Source organism: Rhinatrema bivittatum, chromosome 1 (assembly GCF_901001135.1).
Source record: "Rhinatrema bivittatum chromosome 1, aRhiBiv1.1, whole genome shotgun sequence".
NCBI classification, from domain to species: Eukaryota; Metazoa; Chordata; class Amphibia; order Gymnophiona; family Rhinatrematidae; genus Rhinatrema; species Rhinatrema bivittatum.
Genome location: NC_042615.1, coordinates 62,621,846 through 62,642,752, shown reverse-complemented (window position 1 = coordinate 62,642,752; position 20,907 = coordinate 62,621,846). Strand labels below are relative to the sequence as shown.

At 45.4% G+C, this 20,907-nt stretch overlaps 1 protein-coding gene across 2 annotated transcripts in view; it reads left to right on the top strand.

Moving 5' to 3' along the window:
- PLRG1 (pleiotropic regulator 1) overlaps positions 1-20,907 on the top strand; it is a 126,850-nt gene that overhangs the window by 89,261 nt on the left and 16,682 nt on the right. For both annotated transcript variants that reach the window (XM_029611979.1, XM_029611894.1), the window contains exons 9-11: positions 4,018-4,167; positions 4,355-4,456; positions 7,536-7,638. In XM_029611979.1, coding sequence (XP_029467839.1) covers positions 4,018-4,167; positions 4,355-4,456; positions 7,536-7,638 — 355 coding nt within the window. The remainder of the gene's footprint in view (positions 1-4,017; positions 4,168-4,354; positions 4,457-7,535; positions 7,639-20,907) is intronic.

Here is a 20,907-nt window from a genome sequence, read left to right as displayed (position 1 = left end):
CTTTTACATGACCTCCAGTTTATACAGTCCTCTACCCAAGTGATTAGAGATTTTTTCACTAACAATGTGGGCTCTGTATCCTCTCCAGTCACAGTGTGGGATTGTTTCAAGTCCTATATTAGGGGACATTTTATCTCGCATGCATCTTACGTTAAGAAAAAGAAGGAGGCAGCTTGCTCCCATCTCAGGACTCGTATAGCGGATCTTACGGCCCAACATAGTCATTCCCGCTCTAAGCGCCTACTGACTCAGTTAACTAAGAGTAGAGACGAATTACATAGGCTTGAATTAGAACATATCACACATGCCTTGAACCTGACTAGACAAACCCACTTTGAGGGGGGAAACAAGGCTGGCAGGGTGTTGGCCCACCAGTTAAAAAAAACAATCCTTTCAAAATCATATTCTTAAAATCAAAAACGAACAAGGGCAGATTGAAACTGCCAACTCTGCCATCATTTCTCAATTTCTCAAATTCTATCAGGATCTCTATTCAGCAGACACTCATATCCAACCAGTGGATATATTACACTATCTCCGAGCAATTCCCCTACCTAGACTTACGCTGGAGATGCGAGATAGTTTAAATGCAGAAATTACGACCCCGGAGATTTTAGAGGTTATTAAGACTCTTAAGGTGGGCAAAGCCCCAGGTCCCGATGGCCTGACAGCTAAATTTTATAAAACCTTCAGACACATCCTGGCCCCGCATCTTCAGAGTCATTTTAATTCTCTTAGGGGAGGGGATACCTTGCATACGGACTCCAATACCGCAGGCATTACTATTATAGCTAAGCCGGGAAGGGATCCTGCCCTCTGCGCTTCCTATCGGCCGATCTCATTAATAAACCTAGATCTTAAGATCCTAGCCAAAATTTTGGCCGACAGAATAAACTGCTTCATTGCACAAATCATACATCCTGATCAGGCAGGATTTATTCCAGGCCGTATGGCCAGCGACAATGTACGCAAGATTATTAATATCATTTGGGGCGCATCACAAAGTCAGGAAGAACATCTCCTTTTGGCCATTGATGCAGAGAAGGCCTTTGACATGGTACATTGGCCTTTTCTGTTTCATACTTTACAGGAAATGGAGTTCGGACCCTTCTTTCATAATTGGATCTCAGCATTGTACTCCAACCCCTTAGCTAGCATCAAAATTAATGGCCGGTATACTGAGCCTTTCCCGGTGAGAAGAGGGACAAGGCAGGGTTGTCCCCTGTCGCCCCTGCTTTTCGCCATTTTTCTAGAACCCCTGGCCATCTCTATCAGGACCAACCGGGAGGTGCAGGGATTTACTTTACATACTTGCGAATCCAAGATGTCCCTGTTCGCCGATGATATTATATTCACAGTGGGTGGTCCGGCCCTGACTCTCCCAGTACTTGAAATGGAGCTAGCGCGATTTAGCGCGGTTTCAGGATTCAAAATCAACTGGGACAAATCTGAAATCTTGAACCTCACATGTCCTCCTGACAGGGTCAGTGCCTTGAAGGAAAGGCATTCATTTAGATGGGCTGCTTCTAAACTTAAATATCTTGGGGTATATTTGAGTAATAACGTGTCTGATCTCTTTCAGTTTAACTATGTACCCTTATTTAGGAAACTTGATTTAGATCTAGAGAAATGGTCTACACTCTCTCTTACGTGGCTTGGACGACTGGCAACTATCAAGATGAACCTGCTTCCGAGATTTCTCTACCTCTTTCAGACACTACCTATCTTGGTGGGACGCTCTATCTTGCTGCAATGGCAAAGAAAACTGCTCCGATTTCTCTGGCGACACCGACCACCGCGGGTGGCACAAAAAATTCTTTATCAGTCTAAGTCTACTGGTGGTTTGGGACTGCCAAATTTGTCCAGATACTACGCGGCGGCACAACTTCGGCCCATAATTGACTGGCATTGTTCGGCTTCTGTGAAACCGTGGGTCACACTCGAACAAGAGTGGATTGCGCCGGTACCTTTGGCCTCCCTCCTCTGGCAACCTGCTAAAACGTGGCGCGCAAATCTGCAGCTGACACCTTGCATAAGGCACACATATAATGTGTGGAAACAGTGGAAGCACAAACTTGTGGGACACTATGATTACCATTCTCTTACCCCACTATTTCACAATAACCTGTTCCCAGCAGGCCTTCCTCATACAGCTTATGCTCAGTGGAAATCCAGGGGCATTCATTGTATCCAGCATGTTCTCCGACAGGACAGACCTATTTCTTTCTTAACCCTACAAGAGTCCTATCGGCTGTCTTCTGTGGAATTTTTATCCTATATGCAGCTACGACATTTCCTGCTCCACATTCAGCACAGGGGGTTGTTGGCCCCCACCCGATCTCTGTTTGAAGGATACTGTGATTCTCCTAAGTTAATAGGGGGTCTTATATCTAAACTATACCAGCTGCTGACCTCTCATCCGTTTGGCAGACATGCTCACATGGTTGCATGGGAAGCGGATCTTAAGATCTCAATATCCGAAGAGGCCTGGACATCTCTCTTCTCCGCGGTTGCCCGCGGTAATATATCCACCAGGATTATTGAAGCCAACTATAAGACTCTTTACCGATGGCATTTGACTCCAACTAGACTACACCGCTGCTACCCCAGAGTGGATCCCCACTGCTGGCGCAATTGTCGTCAAATTGGAACATATATACACATGTGGTGGGACTGTGAATTCATTCAGCCTCTTTGGTCTTATGTATCCCGGTTATTGTCTGAACTCTTCCAAGCTCCTTGTGCCCTGACCGTGGCACAAGCGCTCCTATTTTTTACGGATGACTCTCTCCCGGTTCCGGCTCAAACCTTCATGCAACAGGTTTGCACGGCTACTAAAATGGAGATTGCTTACCATTGGAAACGTACTCATCCCCCCACATCGGAGGAACTTTTACAACGCCTGGATAGGGCCTGTACTCTTTATCGTCTCACGGCTTTGAAGCACCACCGCCTTGCCAAATTCAACCAAGTTTGGGGTCCTTACATATATTGGAGACCTTTGACTTTCACGACCTAATCATAGGCTGACTTTTCAGTTTTAGGTTTAATCGAATCGTTTACTACCATGCTGACGGTGAATGTGCTGTATGGAGAGATGACTTATTGACTGCTCAGAGTTCTATTGCCAACACATAGCATGCGGGGAGGGTGGGGGGGGGGGGGGAGAATAACTTGGAACACTTTGGAGTTTTCTTATATTATAGTGTGTTATTTAGTGATGCTTACTAGAAAATATGCTGTTCTGCTTGTACATGTTTTTCCTGTTATCACTTATCTATAACAGCAATAAAAAACTGTTAATAAAAAAAAAAAAAAAAGGATTGGATAAGTTCCTGGAGGAGAAGTCCATTACCTGCTATTAATTAAGTTGACTTAGGGAATGGCCTCTGCTATTACTAGCAATGGTAACATGGAATAGACTTAGTTTTTGGGTACTTGCCAGGTTCTTATGGCCTGGATTGGCCACTGTTGGAAAAAGGATGCTGGGCTTGATGGACCCTTGGTCTGACCCAGTTTGGCATGTTCTTATGTTCTTAATCAATTTTAGCCATGGCTAACCAGCACACCCAGTTTGCAGCCGTGTTCTTCCTTCTACATTGTGGAACTCCTATTGGCTAAACATCTGTAGAGAGAAGAGTGTAGGGATGTCAGATGCACGGTGGAAAACATGGCAGCCCCAGAGCCCCAGGCAGGACTGCTAAAGAAGTGAAAAATATTTCTGAAAGCTCACATTTAAAATCCTGGCAGAGGCAAGGCCTTAAACAGTTTTCAAGGGTGCATTTGTACTTGCCATGACCGCTTTGAAACACAATTGCAATTTCACACCAACCCAACTAACTCAGAAACCAGCCAGAAGTAGAATTTCTCTCTGAGCTCCCAAGACCCTTAAAGAGAGGAAAGGACATCTGAACGTGAAGTTATCTTGTACTTGTGCGGCTATCTCTTGTCTGCGGTGTATTGTGCGCTTTGCAAGGCTTCCTTTCCAGTTCGTGTTCCCTTTTTTATCTTTGGCAGATCTGGGACCTGGCTGCTGGTAACTTAAAGCTGTCCCTAACAGGGCATATCAGCACAGTCCGAGGAGTTATTGTGAGTGCCAGAAGCCCCTACCTCTTTTCATGTGGGGAAGACAAGCAAGTGAAATGTTGGGATCTCGAGTATAATAAGGTATGTTTCTTAAAAAAAAATAAAATATAGTAAATGGTGTTTACTGTTTCTTATAATTTTTTACCTCTGGAAAGCCTGCATTTCATGCTGTTTACGGTAAACATGGCCAGGAGCCGAGAGTTTTCTTGGGCTGCTCCTCTTTCTCCAGACCCCATGTAACACCTCGATTTTGCCTTTGCTGATTCAGGTCATTCGGCATTACCATGGCCACCTAAGTGCAGTGTATGGGCTAGACTTGCACCCAACCATTGATGTGCTGGTAACGTGCAGCAGAGACTCCACTGCTCGAGTAAGTAGCTGACGCCGTCTTCTCCCTGGACCGTGTGCAGGTTTCTGTTTAGCACTGGTCTGGTGAGAGTATAAAAAAAAAAAAAAAAAAACCATCCTAAAACCTACCTTGATTAAAATGCATTTTGATCCACTTTCTGCATGGCCTGTGTTTACAGTAAAGTTCCCGTAACTGGATACATGGGTGAATCTCATAGTTGATGGCAACTCTTGCATTTTCCTGGGGTAAAACAAAAGACTTTAATCACTTTTATCCATCTGGTTCAGCTAGGAGGTGATGGTGCAGTTTCAAATTTTCACTCTCCCCCAGATTAACACAGTTTTATGGCAAGGGGAGTAAGCGTGCAGAAAAAACCCAGAGGAAAATAACATAAGCTATAAAGAAGTGGCCCTAGTTCCCTTCCTTAACCTGTGCAGGACCAGGCATCTAGCCTGGTTCACCTTAATCCTCTGAGTGAGAGAGCCAAGTGGGTGGGATGCTGCTGGGAAGGGGAATAAGGAGGCCCCCAGGAGGCCCCGCATCTCCAGGAGCAGGAGCTCCTCTCCTTCTCTGGTGAGCATTTGTGAGTGCACTGTCCTGAGGTAAGGCAGTCTACTATTGTTTGTAAGCTAGAAGTGTTAAATAAAGCTGAAAGTATCGGAAGAAAAGGCTGGATACAATGAGTGTTTGTCTCTTCAGCTTGGAAGGATTGCACGGTATCCTATATATGGTGTAAGGAATGGGATTTTTTTCTCTAAGCTTCGCACAGAGAAAACCCAAACCTCCAGAGGAGATAAGAAAAGAAAGTTATTGTGTGTTTGGCCAGCCAAGAAGTTTGGAGGCAAAGCATTGCTGCTAGTTGGGCACAGAGCTCGGAAGAAGTAAAGCAGAGTGACTCAAAGAAGAGCATACAGAGACAGAGAAAATAGTTATTGGTTTTTTTTCCTTTAAACCAGAGAGTGGTCTTTGGGGCCTGTAGGGAATTTAACAGGACAAGGAGATTAGTTTCACATGAGAGAGAGAGGAAAAAGGTGAATAAGTTGATGCTGAAACTATGAGGAAAAAAAAGGGGGGGGAGAGAAAAAGTTGTGCAGAAACTGTTTGGATAAGGTGTGGTCCCTGAAAAGAAAAGTTAAGCTGCCAGAGTGCTCTTTGTTGGAACAGGGCATCTAGCTTGGCCCACCTTAATTCCCACAGTGACAGAGAAAGCCATATGGGTGGAAATCTGCTGGGAAGGGAATAAGTATGTGAGCCCAGTTGGGATCAAGAGGCCCTGTGTCTCCAAAAGCAGGAGCTCCTGTCCTTCTCTGATGAACGTTTGTGAGTACACTGTCCTGAGGTAAGGCAATCTACTATTGTTTGAAAGTTGGAAATGTTAGATAAAGTTGAAAATATATTAAAAAAAAAAAAAAAAAGGTTGGCGTTAGTGAGGGGGTCTACAGCCTGGAAGGATTGTTTGGTATCCCACATAAGCATTATCCTTTAAAATTAATTTGAACTGAGTAACAGAAGATACAAGCACTAACGCCAAGCACAGGGTGGAGACCAACTATTAGCTGCATCATTTAAAAATACAATTTAAGTACATTTGCTGTTCCTGATTTTAGTGTGTCTACTTATTATTTTTGGTGGCCTTAGTGGTACACCTGTCTAATTTGTAGAAATATTATTATGGTGATACTCATGTGAATTAACTTTTTCCATGGCTAATTTTGGCATGGAAAATGTAATAGTACATTGGTTTTCCTTTCAGTTAAAGCAGTAGTATGAGAAGCATGGCTACAATACTAGATGGTAAATAAAGGGATCATAACTGCAGAGATATTTGGAAATGGTCCTTTTGAATTGTACTTTTGTTCATAACTTGAGAGAGAGAAAATCCTGTAATCTTAGCTGTGGTCTCCCACTTCTCCCACATTGATAATATAATTTAAAAAGATATCACTTGTATGTCTCCCATTTTTCCCACTTAGGACTGCCAGTTCCTGGGCACTGTAGTTTGTGTTAATTATAACCCTCTGTTTGCATATCTAATTACTTTATGCAGCACTACATATGCTGTCAGCATCACAAAGTAGGATATTTAACAGGAGACATCGTTCTTAAAGTAATGGGCACTGTCTTACATTGATATGTATGTAGCTCAAGATGACTTTTCTCATACCTATTTTCATTTGTGGTTACTTGTAACATTTTTCCAAAAAATCAAAAGACAAAGGAAACGAGCGCACCTAAAGGTGCATAGCAAAATATTGTGATAGGGGTAAAACATAGTAACATAACATAGTCACATAGGAGTGACAGCAGAAAAGGACAAGATGGCCCATCTAGTCTGCCAGCAAGCTTCTTATGGTAGTAGTATCTTCCGCTCTGTGCAGAGTACCCCCATGTTTCTCTCAAGGGTAGTAACTGCCGCTCCATGCATTTACCCCAAAGCCTTATGATAAGAGGAGTAATCGATCAGAACCAAGCAATGGTCAAACCTATAAATTACTGCTAGCAGCATTTTTATTGGGTGTGGAGCCTTCTTGATAATTCAGTCAATTCTGCTTGATGTTTTTTGCTTTGGGACTTGGGCGTAGAAGCTGTCCTTTTCTTTTCCTCTAATGTCTGTGTGTCAGTACCCCAGGCCGTAAAAGTCTGGGCCCATGGTGGTGGTTGTCTGTATCCAGTTCCCCTTTTTTTTTTGTATGATGTGACATATCAGAAGATAAAGGGGGTGGAGAAAATACACACTCCCCACTCACGCCAAATATTTAATTTCTATGGTCGCAGCTTTCACAAGGTGCAGGTGCTCAAGTGGGTCTCCTGTGCTGATGTTGGAGCTGGCATCTCTGACAGCAGGCAGGAAACCTGATCTGATAGATATTAGAGTTTCACTCCCTGCATGATGTGCACACTGATACAACCAAATGGAAAGGAGGCACCACAGATTGTGAAATACTGCTAGCCAACAAGTGGTGGTAGTCTGGCTTGAAATGAGGTGGCTGCACACCACCAGTTTACCACTAAATTCCTCCTGTGGTGTGTTAGAAAATGCTTTGAAGGTATCTGTGATTATGCTCTTCCTTACTTCCTGCATTGTCTGTTCTAATTGTAGATCTGGGATGTGAGAACAAAAGCCAGTGTGCACACGCTATCAGGACACACCAATGCAGTGGCAACAGTTAGGTGCCAGGCAGCAGAACCACAGATCATTACCGGTAAAGAAAGATTGCTGTTCTTGTTTATCACTTTTTTAATTATAATTTTTTCCCCTAATTCTTTGGGCCTCCAGCTCAGTCACATTTATGACTTTATTTCATAAACTTTACATAACAAAAAGACATATTAATATGGAATTCATATATACCACCCATGATTTATTTTTTTTTTATTGATATATAAAACATGTACAACAGCAGAAATACACAATTATACCTTCATAGGTGAACTTTAGTATATGTAATATACAAATTCGGGAAGTTACTTCAGTAACAGCAGCACAAACTCTCCACTACCAGGCACTTTGGAGATATCAAAAAAACATTCTGAACCTGTATAGTAAACCCACCATTCCAAAACAGCACTAATTTCCAAGACTCAAACAGCAAAAATACTGCCTATGAGAAAGGCAGCACTGCAAATATTACACTGAGCCCTAGAACACCAATACATATCCCACTGGGAAAACAGAATAAGTCAGACTGCTATAGATCCCTACACAAAAACTAAACACTAGTAAAATACTTCACTTCTGTCAAAGAAAGAGAGCACAGACAGACCTTTCCCTGTACGTACCCAGATCAGTACAGACTCCTGGGCTTTGCCTCCCTGCCAGCAGATGGAGACAGAGAAAGTTTCACTGACACTGTGCATAATCCAGTGTGCCCCCTATATTCCCTCAGTATTTCTCCGTCTCCAGCAGATGGTAGATGGTGTAAAACTTGCAGTTTGGATTACACAAAAAAAAGAGAGAGAGAGAGAAAAAGAGATCTCCAGTTCCTCCCAGGGGGTTGTCAGATGGGGCCAGCCCCCCTGGTTTGAGGCAGATGAGCAGGGGATTGGTGACCCTACTTATAGCTTGGTCCAGAGGTCCGTGGGGTGGACAACCAAAGGTCCAAATCCCTCATCCCCCACGAGACAGCGGTGAAACCTGCTGCCAGTTATGAACTGCAAGCCCAGTAAAGCAGGGAAGTATCCCCTTTTATACGGTATTTCCTGGGATGGGTACCTAAGGTTTGGTGAAAGGAGATGGATATAGCCAGTGGTCTGGCTCTTTTCTGATCTGACATGCGTCCTGCAATCCTGGAACTGGAACCTCTGCACCAAAGGAAAGAATTGGTTTCTAAGTATCTTTATTTGTTCTCAGAGTGTAAAAAAAAGAGAACAAAGTACTAGTTAGAGGAATGTTTGCAGCATTGGGGTTCCAGGGGGGGACCTACCCTAGCAGTTTGGGGAGCTCAGCAATGGGGTTTTTCAGCAGCTTCTCTGCCTGTGGAGAAGACCAGGTGTTGGCTCCATAGTGCTGAGATACTGTTCCCATGCTTGCCTTTGAGGTGCTGGTAGTGCTGCAGGTACGGAGAGAAACAGCATGTGCAGCATGGCATTGGGGGTCTGCGTCAAGCATGACCACAGTGGTAGAACAAGCCTGACGGGTGGCAGGGTCCAGCGCTGAGGTTTTTCCTCGACAGCATGGAAACTGTGGCCATTTTTTATTGTCTAGCAGTGTCGACAGTAAAAGCAGTGGAATACTCACATCAACTATTGCCGGCGGTTCCCTGTCCCACAGAGGTGCAAAGAGAAACTTGCACTGAGGAGGAGTCTCTGATTCTTGTAGAGGTCTCTTGCCAGTTTTAATTTGCTTGTGCACAAGGCATGTTTTACTTGGATGCTGGCTCTTGGCCCCATTCTCCATGGATTCTTGGCCAGTCAATAGGCCTGAGCTGTTGAGAAGCTCTTCAGGCCGATGATTTTCAGTGCCAGATGTTAAACTGATCTGGGCCTAAACACGCTGAAGCTGCAGGCAGGCTTTGCTTAGCCATGTAGTAGACGCGCCGACAAACCAAAAGTGGATCAGTATCAGAAGAAGATTTTATTGGTAGTATGAAAAAATGCCCGACTCGGGCTGAGCCATGTGGGAGGTCACAGCAGCAGTTCTTTTCCCACATGCAAGGCGTGTGTGTGCATTCTTGCCGCGTGGCGGTTGCATGAACATAAGGCCGTGGCCTATATTTGAGCACATACGTCTGTGACCTAGCCTTGAGCACATATTTGCAAAGGTACTTGAGAACATATTTGCGTAGTTACTTGTGTGCATAAGGCCGCGACTTAGATTGGAGCATGTTTTGTGCAGATACTTGTGTGCATAAGACTGCAACCTAAACTTGAGCACGTTTGCATGATTACTTGTGCGCGTACAATCATGGCCTATACGAGCGCGTATTTGCGCATGTACTTGTGCACATCCTAGTCTTGAGCGCGTATTTGCGCGCATCCTGGAAGGATGTGTGTATAGCACACAGGAGGCTTCCTAGAGCAATGACAGGAGCACCCGGGAGACCTGCCCATTTACTGTGGGTGAGAGTTCGCCACTCATACAGTTGCTTTGTATATGCAGAGTAGTTGGAGGTTTTCTATTCTGATTGCTTATGTTAAATTTGGGAAAAAGTTTTCCATTGTCTTTTTGGGCAATTTCACCGTCTTCTTGCTCAGAGGGGAGCAAGTTGGCTTAGAAGTTTGATTAGAAATTTATGGTTGTTGCTGTCATTTTGGCTTGGGTACAGGTCAGTACTGAGGGACTACAGGTGGCACACTGGGTTATGTACAGCATCAATCTCTGTCTCCATCTACTAGCAGAGAGGCAAAACCCAGGAGTCTGAACTGATCTGTGGTACTACAGGAATGAAAATTAGCCGGTAAGAACAGATTTTCCTTTATCTAATACACAACAAGGAACCACAAATTATAAATATGTAGATAAAAACCGAGTTGGAGGCCAGACTCTGCATGCAGAGTAACACTGGTGAAAGAGAAATAGAAATGCACTTGCTCCCTAATGTACTGTACAAAATACAAAGACAGCAGAGATGCACGTTCCCAAAGCTGACACATTCCAATCGCTAAATTTAAAATAAAATATTTTTCTATCTTCATTGTCTGGGCATTTTATTTTTTCTAATCCTATTGGCCCTGGTCTTTTTCCCTGCTTTTAGTGCCTTCCATTTTCCATTTCCACTGTCTCTCTTCCATTTTCTGTTTCTTCTCCTTTTTGTTTCTCTTTTTCCCCTACATCTGCCTCTGATATTGATCTTTTCCTTTCTTCTCATTTATCTGCTTCTGTTCACACTTAGCTAAATTTCACTCCTCCTTCTCCCCTGCAGTTCTCACTTTCTCAGCTTTTCACTATCCTATCTCACTCCTCTGTCGTTCCTTCTCAGCCCTCCATCTCCTCTACTCTGATCTCCAGATATCTTGTTCCCGTCACTAACTTCTGCCTTCTTTCTGATTCACTCTCTAACCGATCCCCCTTCAAGCTCTCCCATCTCTTTCTCTCTCTCTCTTATTGTCTTGCACATTCCTTCGAGCCTCTACATCCTGCTTTTCTATCTCTAATCTCCATTGCCCTTTCAGTCATCACAATCTCCCTATTGCATTCTCATGGCTAGCTTCTAGCTTTCTATCTCCCAGTCTCATTACCCTTCACAGACCTTTCCCCTCACCTCCTCTCCATTCTCACTCCTTCCCCAACTTTTTGTTTTCCCTTCTATTTTTCACCCACCAACAAATTGCAAATGTCCACCCTCTGTAGTCACCCTTTCTCCAGCGCTCATCTACTTCTTCCTCTTATCCTCTCACCAGCTCAAGCTCCTTCCTTTTCATTCACTCTCTCTCCTGATTCGAGTCCCTTTCTTTTGCCAAACTAAGTCCTCTTCCTTCAATCTTTCATCCCCATGTCTTTTCTCTTTCTGCATCCTCTTACTCCCCAGATTTGGTCTGCTTCAGTCCTCATCCCCTGTACTCTCTCACTCTTTCATTCATCCTGATGTGGCCCCCTTTCCCTCTCTTTCCCACCAGCCCCAATCCTCATCCCCTCTCCAGTTCTTTCTTCACTATCTGTGGTCCTCTCCTTTCTCATCCTGGGCCCTCTGTACTGGTTTCTCCTTTCTCCCCACCACTACCCCATGTACATCTCCCTCTCCCTGTCCTTCACACCCTTCCATGTAGGTCTCCTCCTCCTTGTGTCTCCCACCACTATGTAGGTTTCCCTCTCCCTTCCCCCATCACTTATGTAGGTCGCCATCTCTCTGCCCCCCCTCCGCCCCCCCCCCCCAATGAATGTCTCCCTTTCCCTACTCCCCTCAATTCCTGCTATTTTTGAACCTCTCCTCTCCCCCCTGATCACTTTATTCCTGGCTCTTTTTTTGGGCCCTCCCATGGCTGGCAGGAGCAGTGCTTAATAGTGCATCACATACCTTTGTACACAGTGCTAATCTTTCGGTAAGAACCAGTTGATCTGTGGGGCCTTGAGGCTCACATCGTGAAGCTGGACACCTGCAGACAAAACTGACACACTAGTAAGCAGCGCCACTACTTCTGCTATCCATGCATATGGTAGGATTGGTGTGGGGGCAGACCTGGTCCAGTCCAGTGGACCATGCTGGCGGTGCTTGAGGTGCTGCTCATTTCACAGAGCTCTGGGCAGCTGCCCAGTTGGCCCTACCCAGGGTCAGTGGTTACTCCAAGGCTTCTGGCCAAACCAGAAAATGAAAAGAGACAGTCAATTGTGAAAAAGCCAGGAAGATGAGAAGGAACATGGGGTGAAGTAGGACCTCTGCTTTAGAAGGATTCACCATAAGAAAGCATGAATGTGTCCTTGAAATTAGAACAGAAAAAGAAGAATAGTCTAAATGGGATTTCTTAAAGAGTACAGGAATGTGAAAGACACTTACTATAAACTGTGCTTAATACAACAGAGACATCTATCCAGATGTTATGCTTTGTTAAAGAGTGAATTGTCCCAAATATAAAACTGTATTGGTCTCCATTTACAATTTGTATTCTTCTTTGTTAGAGAACATAATCCATTTTTTAGAAGATTGAATTCAATTATAGTTGTGTTCTGTTGTATGTATTTTATACATACAAAAGTACAGTGATCCATTAATAACCAGTTGGCTGAGAGCCAATGAATTTTGTGATAGGAAGAGTTTACTTTGACTGAATTTGAGTGCTATAATATGTTGTACAATGATTATTTATTCAATTTTTTAACTTTTTCTTATCCATTTACAAATACAAGCACAATTTACACTTGCACAAAAAATAAGGATGAATTTAGAGAACTAAAAAAAAAAAGGAAAATATACCACTGTTTTAGTCTCTCCTAAGCCCTCTTGTAATTCATTGCCAAAGGTTATGGTGAAAGCTGTTAACGTAGCTGCATTTAAGAAAGGTTTCGACAAGTACCTGGAGGAAAAGTCCATAAACCACTATTAAGGTGGTGTTGCAGAAACCCACTTCTTATCTCTGGGATAAGCAGCCTGGAATCTGTCTATCCCTTAGGATCCTGCCAGGTACTTGTGATTTGGATTGGCCACTGTTGGAAACAGAATACTGGGCTAGATGGACCTTTGGTCTGACCCAGTATGACAAGTCTTATGTTCTTAGTGAAGGGATGAGGGGTCCTCTAGAAAAAGAGGGGAATTGAATTAACACATCTCATTGGGCGCATAACGTCGCGTGTGTACAAACATGCAGAATTTACTAGGCACAGAATACAAGTAAAGCCGGGCACCTCACTGCGGCCACGTAGGCACCCGAAATCTGTGTGCATAAAATTTTAAGCGCGAGCCATCTGGACACGCAGTTACCGTCACCAATGGCTCCGGAGGCAAAGAAACATAAACGTCTTGCTCTCTGTGCTGCTTGTCATATTAGGACTGCACAGTCTGACTTGGATTCTTGCTTATGTCAGCACTGTGAGGAAGCCCAGGGAGAGTTGGCCTCCCCGGACTTTGCTAAGCCCAGCTCCTCCCATTCAGAGGATGAGTCAGCCACAGCCTTAATCGGAAGTACCCCAGATCTGAGTAACCCCGGGACTGGGTCATTCATGGGAGAGGGAAATTTAGCGGCACCTACCCCAGTACCCTCCTGGGTTAGGCATGGACCTGGCTGCCTTCTCTTAGGTGGAATTCTTTCAAGACCTTCAAGCCTTCATACAGGCACAGTTGCTACCTTACTTGCCCCTGTCCGGATGGAACCTCAGCTGGTAAGCCCTCCCTGTCCCAATCCTATCAGCAGACCTCTAGGCATGCCGCGACTCCCCAAGGATATACCTGGCAGGGACTCAGACGGCATGGACAAAGAAGAGGATCCAGATTCCTTGGAAGATGGGGAAATCCCCCCTCGTTTAGAACTGTATCAGACCATGTTATGGTTTTTCCATAGAGATGAATTGCCGGCTCTGGTTTCCCAGACCCTGAAGATGCTAGGAGTTCCTGAGGCGGACTCTCTGATGGAACCAAAGAAGAATCCCATTCTGATTTCCCTATGGAAAGCCTCTTGCTACTTTCCAGTTCTGGAAGCCATCTAGGAGTTGATTGACCTGGAATGGGATGCCCCAGAAGCAACTTTTAAAGGTGGACGAGCGTTAGAATCTCTATACCCACTGGAATTGGCAGTGAGAGAATGTTTGCATTTCCCTAAAGTGGTTGCACTGGTCTGTGCTGTCTCTAAGCGAGGAACTATCCTGGTGGAGGGAGGAGCGGCTTTAAAGGATGCACACAATAGGCGGATGTAGTCCATCCTTAAACAGTCCTTTGATGCAATAGCAATGACCTTACAGCTTGCTTCTTGTTGTGCCCTGGTAGCTTGTTCATGCCTGCTCCTCTCTCGGGAGGTGGATGACTTGGGGGCGAATTCCAGAGCAGTTATGGAACCCACTGCCTCCTTTTTAGCTGATGCTAGTCCATACCTTGGCCAGAGGAGTGACCTCAGTAGTGGTGGCCAGAAGATAGCTATGGCTGAAGTATTGGTCAGCAGATGCAACCTCAAAGGTAAATCTCACAAAGATGCCCTTTAAAGGATCACTCCTCTTCGGAAGCAATTTGGAAAAGCTAGCCAGTAAATGGGTGAATCTCCAGTACCCCGGCTACCAAAAGATAAGAGAAAGCAGTTACAGTGCCTCTCACCCATGAGGGATCGATTCAGGGGCTCCCAACACTTTCACCCTACAGTAACTCATCATTTCAGAGGTCTCAGACCTTTGGGAGGTCTCAGTCCTTTTGGAGTCGGTAGCCCAAGAGAGGGTCAGGCTTGGCTTCAGGTTTGTCCCAAACCCCCCCAATGAAGTTTTGCTGGCCCACCCTGGGAACGAGGAGATAGGGGTCAACTGTCCCTCTTCTACCAACGGTGGATCGAGATCATTTCAGACAAATGGGTACTGAGGGCCATTCCAGAAGGATATGTGCTGGAATTTTGCAGCACTCCTTGAGATATATTCACGATATCTCCTTGCTACTCCCAGCACAAGAAGCAGGCAGTGGAGACTACCCTGTTGAGGCTCCTCAGGATGAGGGCTATAATCCCAGGACCTGAGCCCTGGGAAAATATGGGGCGTTGTTCCATATATTTCATCGTACCCAAGAAGGGGAAGGTTCCTTTCGCCCCATCCTAGACCTCATGAGCATCAACCGACATCAATGAGTGATTCATTTCTGCATGGAAGCCCTAAGCTCTGTGATAATGGCTGTACAATCAGGAGAGTTCTTAACCTCCCTGAACTTATCCAAGGCCTACTTACATACTCCAATCCATCAAGAACATCATTTCCTACGCTTTGCAGTACTGGGTTGCTATTATCAGTTCCGGGCACTGCCCTTTGGCCTGGTCACTACCCTCAGAACATTTTCCAAGATTATGGTGATGGTGGTGGTAGTGGTAGCGTTAGGAAAAGAGGGAATTCTGGTCCACCCGTATTTGGATGACTGGTTGATCCGGGCAAAGTCTGTGGAAGAGAGTCTCCGGGTGATCAACAGGGTGACTTCCTTGCCTCAGGAACTTGGTTGGGTCGTAAACCTGGACAAAAGCTGTATCAAACCCTCCCAGTTCTTGGAATATCTGGGAATCCAGTTCGACTCCAAGTAGGGCAAGGTCTTCCTCCCAACCAAGCGGATAAGGTAGTTGATGTTCCAAGTGAGTCTGTTGATGAACATGATATGCCTGATGGTGTGGTGCTATCTTCAAGTCTTCGTTTTGATAGCGGGGTCATTCGCAGAATTGAGCGCCACAGGGGGTTAGTCCTACTAGAAGCTCCAGATTGGTATGGGGGCATGCGGAGACTCCTGCTGGAGACCGCATGCCCACAGGGACCGGTCCTTCACGAGGATCCGACTTGATTCTGTCTTATGGTCTGGCCCTTGAGAGGACTCACCTGATGAAGTGAGGATATTTGGCGGCAGTAATTGCCACCTTACTCCACGCGCGGAAGGTGCTCTACATCCCTAGCCTATGTGCAGGTCTGGCGAGTATTTGAGGCCTGGTGAGAGCAACGTGGTGTTTCCCCTCAGATGGTTGAAATCCCACTAATTCTGGAATGTTTGCAGGACAGCTTGAATAAAGGTTTGACCCATAACGCCTTGCTGGTACAGGTAGCGGCTCTCTCCTATTTCGGGGCGAGGTGAACGGAACCCGCCTGTCAGCTCATTTGGACATGGCCTGTTTTCTGAAAGGGGTGAACCACCTTCGGCCACCCCTATGGTGGCCGGTTCCCTTGTGGAATCTTAATATAGTATTGGAGTTTTTGGCAGGGCCCTCCTTACGGCTGCTGCGCAGTCTTTCCTTGCGTTTATTAACCCTGAAAACGGTGTTCCTGGTGGCTATATGCTTGGCACATCACATCTCTGAACTACAGGCCTTGTCGTGTCTGGAACCATTCCTCTGTATGATTCCAAGAGCATTGCTAATGGCAGTGGCTATTCTCTAATTGAACTTAATAGCAGGTAATGGACTTCTCCTCCAAGAACCTATCCAATCCTTTTTTAAACATATAGGGAAAAATAACCCATGCTATAGTTACACAATGTTAGGTTCCATATTAGGTGCTACAACCCAAGAAAGAGATCTAGGCGTCATAGTGGATAACACATTGAAATTGTCAGTTCAGTGTGCTGCGGCAGTCAAAAAAGCAAACAGAATGTTGGGAATTATTAGAAAGGGAATGGTGAATAAAACAGAAAATGTCATAATGCCTCTGTATCGCTCCATGGTGAGACCGCACCTTGAGTACTGTGTACAATTCTGGTCGCCGCATCTCAAAAAAGATATAATTGCAATGGAGAAGGTACAGAGAAGGGCTACCAAAATGATAAGGGGAATGGAACAGCTCCCCTATGAGGAAAGACTAAAGAGGTTAGGACTTTTCAGCTTGGAGAAGAGACGGCTGAGGGGGGATATGATATAGGTATTTAAAATCATGTGCGGTCTAGAACGGGTAGATGTGATTCGGTTATTTACTCCTTCGGATAATAGAAAGACTAGGAGGCACTCCATGAAGTTAGCATGTGGCACATTTAAAACTAATCGGAGAAAGTTCTTTTTTACTCAACGCACAATTAAACTCTGGAATTTGTTGCCAGAGGATGTGGTTACTGCAGTTAGTATAGCTGTGTTTAAAAAAGGATTGGATAAGTTCTTGGAGGAGAAGTCCATTACCTGCTATTAATTAAGTTGACTTAGAAAATAGCCACTATTATTACTAGCAACGGTAACATGGAATAGTCTTAGTTTTTGGGTACTTGCCAGGTTCTTATGGCCTGGATTGGCCACTGTTGGAAACAGGATGCAGGGCTTGATGGACCCTTGGTCTGACTCAGTATGGCAATTTCTTATGTTCTTATTACCTGGACCACTCAACCCTGCAGTCTGCCGCTGAACTGCAAGCATGCCAACCGGACTGCCCGGGCTTCCAGTCGATTGATGTTCCAGAGAAACTCTTCTGTATTCCAGCACCCTTGTGCCGGTAGTTCCTGACACTGAGCTCTCTAACCCTGGGGACTCGCATCTTTCGTGAGAACCAATCAGTCCGGCAATGTCTGGCAAACTCCCTTTCTCAGATGATCCGCTTGCAACCACCACTGGAGGTGAGAGCAGATTTCCATCGAAAGGTGGAGGTGAATCGAGTAGACCCGAGACAGCGGGCTCCAATGAAACAACAGGGAGTACTGAAGAGGACGCATGTGTGCCCTTGCCCACAACACTACTTCCAGGGTTGCCACCATCAAACCGAGAACCTGTAGATAGGTCCACACTGTTGGGCGTATAGTGTTCACCAAGAGATGCACCTGCAGCATCAACTTCTGGCAAGATGACTTTGCCCTGCCTTGTGTTGAACTGAACACCCAGATATGCCAATAACTGAGATGGCTGAAGACTGCTCTTGGCTAGGTTCACCACCTAACCGAGCTCTTGCAACAGAGAGATCACCTTGCGGATCACCAGTCGCCTCTCTTCCATATACTTGACCTAAATCAGTCCAAATTCGGATGAACTAGAAATCCATCCTTTCTCAACTCTGCTGCCACCACCATCATAACCTTGGCAAACTTCTGGGTGCAGTGGCCAGACCAAAAGAGAATGCCCAAAACTGATAATGGCACCCCAACACCACGAAACGCAGAAAACGTTGGTGCTCCAATCAGATGGGAATATGGAGGTATGCCTCGGACAGATCCAAGGAGGTCAGAAATTTCCCCGACTGCACACTCATTATCACTGAGTGCAAAGTTTCCATGCAAAAATAAGTCACCTGCAAATGACGGTTGGCCCCTTTGAGATCCAGGATGGGACGAAAGGAACCCTCCTTGGGCACAACGAAATAAATGGAATATCACTCCGTATTTTCTTGATATGTGGATACTGGAACCATAGCCCTCAGACTGAGGAGCCTTGACAGAGTAGACTCCACTGTCTGTTTCTTTTGCAGGGAGTGGCAGGGAGACACCATGAACACATCCCAAGGAACACTGCGAAACTCCAGTCTCATATCCTTCTCATATCCTTCCCATATCACCTCCAGGACCCACTCATATCCTTCTCATATCACCTCCAGGACCCACTGATCCGATGTGATCTTGACCCACTTCTGATAAAAGAGAGAAAGATGTCCTTGTATCTCCTGTTCCCAGGGGTGAATCGGCAAGGTTCCACTGCCCAAGTCTGTGCCCCGTCAGAGCTGTCTGGGACGAAAGGACTGAGACCTACTGAATGGACGAGTCCTCTGAATGGTCAGTCCTCTGTAGGGTAGAAAATGCCTGGATCCCCGAGCACGACCTCTCATGATAAAGAATTGTGGTGTTTGTTTCTTACTCTCTGGCAAGCGGGGATTTGCCCCATTTACTGGCCGGTTTCTCCAACTTACTTCCAAATAAGAGTGAGCCTTCAAAGGGCAATTTTGTAAGGTTAGCCTTAGAGGTTGCATTGGCCGACCAATTTCTCAGCCATAACTGATGCCAGGCTGCTATTATCGAAGCCACCCCTCTGGCCGAAGTGAGGACAAATGGCAGCTGCTAGTTCTATAACTGCTGTGGAATTCACTCCAGAGAGAGAAGTAAACAAGAAGGGAACAACAAGAAGCTATCTGTAACATCACTGCCACTGCTTCAAATGCTTGTTTAAGTATGGTCTCAATCCTCCTATCATGAACATCCTTCAAGGCCGCTGTTACCTCTGTGGGGATAGTCGTCCATTTGGAGACTGCACAAACAAGTGCGTCCACCTTCAGAAAATGTAAACACTCCCTCACCACTGGATCCAAGGGGTATAGGCTTCCAAAACCCGGCCTCCATGACAGGGAAAAAACAAGAGGCTTTATGCAAGGAGACCAAAATGGGACTTTTCTTTGGCTCAGAATTCGAATCTGTCCGAGGCATTCCCAACATTTTCAGAGTCTGGGAAATCAGAGCCGGCAGCTTATCTCTATGAAAGAACTGCAACATAGTCCTATACGGTTTCAGTCCCAGAGGAATTTACCCATTTTGGTTATTTAAGTTATTTACTGTTACTGTTATTAAGCTTCATTGTATTTACCGTTTCAATGTATTTTCTGTTATTATGTTTCAATGTATTCCGCCCCCGAGGCGACAGTTTTAGTTCCTTGTAAACCGGTGTGATATGTATATTATACAGGAACATCGGTATATAAAAATCAAAAATAAATAAATAAATAGATTTTCCAGGGAGTCAGATCAGCCTTGTCATCCGTGGCATCCAGATCCCTATCTGGAGGTCCTCTTGCTGATCTACATGGCACTTAGCAGTAACAGGCTGCAGCTCTGCTCTGGCAAGATTAAGCTGGGGCTGAGAACTGCACCTGAAGAAAGGATTGCAACCCCTGAAAAAATTCTACCCAGGAAAAGGCAGAAGGATCCAAACCAGGAGGCATCTGTGCTGTGCCCACTGTGCTACTTTCCCCCACTGATGAACCAGTTAAGGGAGTTCCAAGTTCAGGCGCTCCTCCTGACACGTCTTTACCCAGGCCCTCATCAGGCTGGGAAGAACCAGGTTTAGTAAAATCATAGGAAGATAAATCTCCCTAAGCCTCCAAACAGTGCTGGCACAAGTCAGAGGGCACGCCAGGCTGAGATGCCAGAACATGATAGGCAAAAAAGAGGATTCTGCTATCGAAAAAGAGCTTGTAACAATTGTATTTAAATATATGTACAGTGACCGTCATATAGCGTCACTTGCTTGCTTGCAGCTTTTGTAAAACAAAACAAAACAAAGCCCTGTAAAGCGCTAGGGCTTTTTACAAAAGCAGCAAGTGGCGCTAACTAAGCATCCAAAACATAGGCGTCCCAAATATAAGTGCCCAAGCTAAGTGCCCGGCATAAGTGCACATCTAGCCCGGATGCCCACACTGACACCCGAATAAGCGTCCAAAAACTGGATGCACAACCTGAATGCACAAACAGACGCACTGCCTGAACTGATGCTCCTGAAGGGGGCAGCTGAACGCACAAGCAAAATGTACGAAATACCGCCAGGGCCTACCACGCAATGCGCAGGTTGCCAAATATAAATATATGCCAAAGAGGTGGAAAACTTGCACGCAAAAAGAAGAGTTTCCACCACTGCCCCTGAGTAACCATGCCATAAGAACCCTAGTCTTCTCAAGGGCCAAATCGTAAGACAAAACTGACTCGGATTGTCGTGAAATGGGCCCTGCCGCAATAGCCCCCCGAGAAGAGGGAGCTGCCATGGGTCCCCCATCAGAAGGCAACACAGATCCTGGGCCACCAGGAGCAGGGCAACATCCAGGCGCGGTATCTTCTGCAATAAGCGACCAATCATTGGCCACGGCAGAAACACAGAGTAACATCTCCTGCGGGCAAGCCTGAACTAGCACATCTACTCTGAGTGCTTGAATATCAATTGTCAGACTGTAGAATCTCTCCACTTTCGCATTCTTGTGACTCGCCATTAGATCCAGAAAG